At 36.2% G+C, this 5,558-nt stretch overlaps 1 protein-coding gene across 1 annotated transcript in view; it reads left to right on the forward strand.

Annotated features, from left to right (window-relative positions):
* LOC101857057 overlaps positions 1 to 5,558 on the forward strand; it is a gene marked incomplete in the record, with an annotated part of 61,825 nt that overhangs the window by 3,744 nt on the left and 52,523 nt on the right. Inside the window, 4 exon segments of the mRNA XM_013087770.2 lie at positions 2,071 to 2,167; positions 3,064 to 3,187; positions 4,781 to 4,832; positions 5,274 to 5,334. Coding sequence (XP_012943224.1) covers positions 2,071 to 2,167; positions 3,064 to 3,187; positions 4,781 to 4,832; positions 5,274 to 5,334 — 334 coding nt within the window.

The raw sequence follows: 5,558 nt of genomic DNA on the forward strand, positions 1-5,558 counted from the left end.
ATAAATAAGGAATTTACGAGTATTTCTGATAACCCCCTTGATATCACGAAAATCTCAAAATTACTCTGGTTCTGAGGCAAAATAATGCATCTTTCCAAGGGTTAACGTACATAGTGTTCTGTTTTTTACCACACACTGTTACTTAATATTCATTTCCCATTGGTTTTCTGTGTTTATGTGATGTATTCTTGGCAAAATAACCTTTCAAATGATATTTTTCCAATTTTCAGGGGAGATAACCCAATAATTAAAAATTATTGTTTTGCTTCTAACTTGGCTATCTTTCTGTGAATTTTCATAAAATCCTGTACTTCAGTACATTTTATACTACTTTTTCATATTTCAAAGAGCTCAGGAAAGTTTTGTGCTTAGTTTGACAATTATAGAATCTATACTTATTTTGTTATTTTAACTGCAGGGTTATGTAACAAATTGAGTAATCTGGGTATAAATCTTGGGTTTCCAGCTTTTTTTCTTCCTGTGTAAGCTGTTTGGGTGTTCTTCGGTGGATTGTGAATATTTTTGTGTTATATTTGTGATTTACAGAGAGAAGAGAGATTTCAGTAAGCTTCTTCATTTAGTGAGAATCAGGGGGAGTTAACTTTGAAGGTCTCTTACGCACACTGCGATGAGCTGACGCTCATAAAATATGTATTTCTAGTATCCTGAAATGTTAAGCTTTCAAAAAGTATATCTTATGTCATGTTTTATAACACTTCATATTTGGTCAATTTTGGGAAATGCTGAGCACCCAAATTGTGAAACCTGCCACATGATTTTCGAGTTTCGCAGAAGGATTGATGTAAAATAATTTCAAGTTAATTACTTTATTCTAATAGAAAATAAACTAATCTTTTAATGGATACCTTTTATAAGCCGGTATTTTACATATTTTGAGTAAAAAGTGATCTTTAAACATTTTGATGGCATTTTTAAAAGCTTTCTATTTAGGCGCCAAAGGCTAAACATATATCACGAGAAAGCCCGTTTAAAGCTCTACAGTTCTCCGCCAATGAAAAGACGGTATTTGATTATCCCTCGTTCCGCGAAGCAGTTGAATGCACGCGTGTCAATTTTTCAACTGGCCGAACACGCATTCCAACCGTGAGGGGCTTCACTTTCGTCGGCGATTCTCCAGCTCCTAATAATCGGACATATAAACAACTTACACCATTGTAACGAGGAAAAGCTGAACTTTTACAAGGTGTACGGCATTTGGTGTTTTATAGCGAAAGAGCAAAGAAACAGCGATCGGAATTATCCCGATTTCACCGATACCACGCGGCCGGAAGGCCGAGATTGCCCGCGAGGCCGTGTTTACGCTACCTACTTTCATTAAAACAATTGAAAAATTAATATGCATGGCACAATCGAGGCCTGTGACAAGCTGATATATGCTTCCACTATTACATTACAAGAAATCGATGGGTAGGCTATGACAGAAGAAATGATAAATAAACCATCTAGGCTTTTTTTCCAGGCAAATCCTTAATAGAGATAGATTTGTCATCTGAGTTTATCTATTAAATGCTATTCAAGATAATCAGAAAAATAATCAAAACAGTTGAAGCGAGATAGATGACTGACATATCTTCTCTCTTATTCACTTCTATTGTAGATATTTTGCCAGATTAATACACATCCAAATGTCTGTGGAAATTAATGATAATAACGATAATAATAGCGACAACAGTAATAATGATATTATTATAATAATAAATTTTATAACCCAATATTAATAATAGTAACATAGTCTATCATTTTTATAGATAGCGCCTATACTTTTGTGTACGCACAGCTTTAGATTTTTTACTTAGATCCAAGTAGATCTCTACAAGTACAAAAAAACAACTATAAAAAATTGCTCATGTGCACTCACAAAAAGAATGGCACATGCAAACACATATATGCCCCCCCCCCCCCACACACACACACACACTCACACATACACACACACAAACTGATGGAGCAAGGTGGCAAAAGATATTTCAGCTGATTTTGTACCTAGCTCCTTCCTAAAAAGCATTTTGAGTCGTCATAATGAGTTTTTGATATTTTGATTGATTGCAGCCAAATGAAGACAGAGTTTGTGCCTGAACCACCCAAAAGAGAGCAGAAATCTGTACCTGTGTTCCATGATGACATCAAAACTAAAGACTTTAAGAAGGTTAGTTGTGGTCACATTTTGATTATTAGAAAATTCAAGGCTTACTTGTTTATGTGTCAATCTCATGAAGCCTTAAATTTGCAGTTGTCTTAAGTTTTTGACTCAGAAAGATTTGTGAAAGTTTGTTTTTCAATGTGGATATGAATCTATTCAAAAGTTGCAAAGTTGTTCTGAACTCTTTGATTGATAGTATACTTTAAAACTACTAATCTCTTCGGTTTCCCTTTTCAATTGTGAGGCAGCATGGTGAAATCAGGTGCTCGTCAAAATAATGAAAGTGAAGAAACTGGCATTTTTCAGCAGGTTTAGGAATTTATATCAACATTTTTGTTTTTTGGTCCGACACCTTTCATAACCATTAAAGAACACATTTCTGCGTAGATTTATTGAAAAATGATGATTAAAGGCATAAAAGAAGTAAATTTTCAGTTTTTATGGACTCTCAAGCTAAGGAAATAACTCAACTTTGGCAGCCATTTTCTCACAAATTTTACCTTTGAAACCAGGCGAACCCCATGTGCACCTCCTTCAATCACCAATTTCTCAACTTTTATCCATGATAGATGGATATTTTTTTCATCCAAAGCAATGCAAATGAATAGGCTTTAAGATGATACCAATAACTCCATAAGCTCGAAAATAGACAAGCAGATTCCACCATGTCTTGACACAATTTTTATTCTTTGTTTTGTTTCATCATTTGTCTTTCTTTTATCACATACCATGAAGACTGAAGATGAAGTATTTTCTTAAACAAGGATATTTCTATCTAGGTTTGCTTATCATTAGCCTTTATGTTTTTTATTATGTTAAAATTGTCTCATGCTTTTTTTCTGACATGAGATACCTGAGAAGTGGGACATCTTTCATGAAATCTCTTTGTTCCTTCTGTGCAGGACCAGTACCTGGTGATGCCAACGGTCCCAGCATATTCTCCAGTGGACGCTGGTCCAAAAGTCATTCTTGAGTCCAGATCCAGGAAATACCCATATGTCCATAAAAAATTAACAACAGCTGAAGGTCAGTTCAGTGTAGTTTGTTTTCTGATAGAGGTACCAGTGGGAACATTTTTTCTTCTTTATTTGTTCCTTCTCTAGTGTCTATGCTTTTATTGGTAGGTCTGTTGGGAAAGCTTCATATCTGCCTTGAGGGTTGTTTTTTTAGACACATACATGCACATACACACACTCTCTCAAAGACACACAGAAAGGCGCACTCATTTAACACACATACACATACATATATTTGCACACACTCACACACACACACACACACACACACACACACACACACACACACACGCAAACAAAAACAAAACAAAAACATACCCACACTTAAAGCAAATCAAATTTGTAATTACTTGAATTCACAGGAAAGTTTGTGAAATTTAAAAGGGAAATCTTTAGGTATATATGGTGATTCACCTGTTTTGCGCCATTAAAACCTTCTTTTCCGCAGGGTTCCCGCAGCCTCCTTGAATTCAAGGAGTCCTTGAAAACTGCTTGAATTTGCATTCAAGGAAAAATCTCCTTGAAAACCCCTTGAATTTGCATTCAAGGAAAAGGAAAAATCTCCTTGAAAACCCCTTGAATTTTGCCAACTGAACTTGGAAGCAGATTTTACTTTTCAGAATTTTAATTTGATTGCTATTAGATCTAGATTTAGATCTAGATCTTGGTCTCTCTGCAAAGCGCGCGTTGGTGCAACTCTTGTGTGGAATCAGGATCTGTCTCACTCAAACCTTGTAAGCTGTGGGTTTTTTTAAAGTAAAGGGTTCCCGTTTCATTGGGCAGGTGATAGTAAATTATGTACTATATTCTATATTTTAGCATTCTGTTCAAGATTCGCAGATTTCCAGTGTCACTGCATCTTGCCCTCCCACAGTTAGTTCTTATATCTCTCATACTGAATATGTCTACTTGAGCCATTCATGTAATTACACTACTTTGAGTTTGAGCTATAATTTTTGTCTTTCACGTTTATTAAGTAAACTTTGACTCCCAAACTGGTTCTTGACGGTCAATATTCTGGTTCTAGACCTTTTCTCAGGCTCAAAGAGAGGTTCATTTTTATATAATTTATATAGGCGAATATGATGAGGGGAAAATATAAATAAGTATAAGAACAGACTGAAATACCTAAGTCACACAGTATCCCAGTGACAACACTGACATGTTGTTGACTGGATATAATGTGCCTATATATTATATATAAAATATAAATGGAGCATGCACTGTCATTGTTATGTGACATGCCCCTGGAGAATGGATGAGCCCATCTGGAAAATTGAGAAGCGGGGTGGACAGTCACCCTGGGAACAGTTTTTGTTGGAAATCGAAACTATGATATGATTCCTTTCCGACAAGTGTAGGCCTATGGAAAATAGGCTTTCGTCATGAATTTCTTGACCAAACCTCCTTGAATTAAAAAAATTTCTCCTTGAAACCTCCTTGAATGTGATGGGAAGTTCATGGCAGGAACCCTGTTTCCCAAATTTGGGTCTGTTATAGGCACATTTTTAACCACGAGAAGGCATTATATAGTCTAACTTATGCTCTCCTGCCATGTTGTGTGTAGTCTCATTTTTGTTCTTTTTTGTTTTGTTCTCCCTAGAAATGAGAAAGCCAAAAGTGTCAACTGTCGGTGTCATTCCAGTGAGATCGAGGTACATTCAGCCCTCTGTATTTTGTTAACATGTTTGTAGGTGCTTTGTCTAGTATGAAGAATTTGGATAATCTGTCATGATTCTGCCAATGGTATGTTGAGCATGATGCTCCTTGATCGCTTTGCAACCTCGTAACGTATTTTCTTCTTTTGCTGAATTCTGAAAAATATTATAATGTGATGTGTTTGCCTGAAGAAGTTTCAATTCTATGAGATCCCTGACATTTTATCAATGATTTTTAAAGAAAATCGCATCTTGTTCATTGTCCACATAGAAAAAATACCAATAACATTTTGCTAAGCCTTATTTTAGTAAGAACCTTTTCTTTGTTTATGGATACTTGCGAATACAATAATATAAAGCAACTAGTTTTGCAAAAATGTTTTTCCAAACTCAGTTTGAAATGTCTGAGAAAATCTTGTACTCTTTTCCATTGTACAGTTCCGAGATTCCCAACCTGCGAGTGATGATGGAAGGTGGGCCAGCTCCAGCTGATGGAGAGGTGAGTACTCTATGTGCACCTGCACCATTCTCTCATTGTTCAGATCAACACCCATCAAATCTCTCATTGTTGAGATCTACACCCACCCTTCTCTCCTCATTGTTCTAGGCCACACCCACCCTTCTCTCCTCATTGTTCTAGTCCACACCCACCCTTCTCTCCTCATTGTTCTAGTCCACACCCACCCTTCTCTCCTCATTGTTCTAGTCCACACCCACCCTTCT

Source organism: Aplysia californica, unplaced genomic scaffold (assembly GCF_000002075.1).
Source record: "Aplysia californica isolate F4 #8 unplaced genomic scaffold, AplCal3.0 scaffold00636, whole genome shotgun sequence".
NCBI lineage: Eukaryota > Metazoa > Mollusca > Gastropoda > Aplysiida > Aplysiidae > Aplysia > Aplysia californica.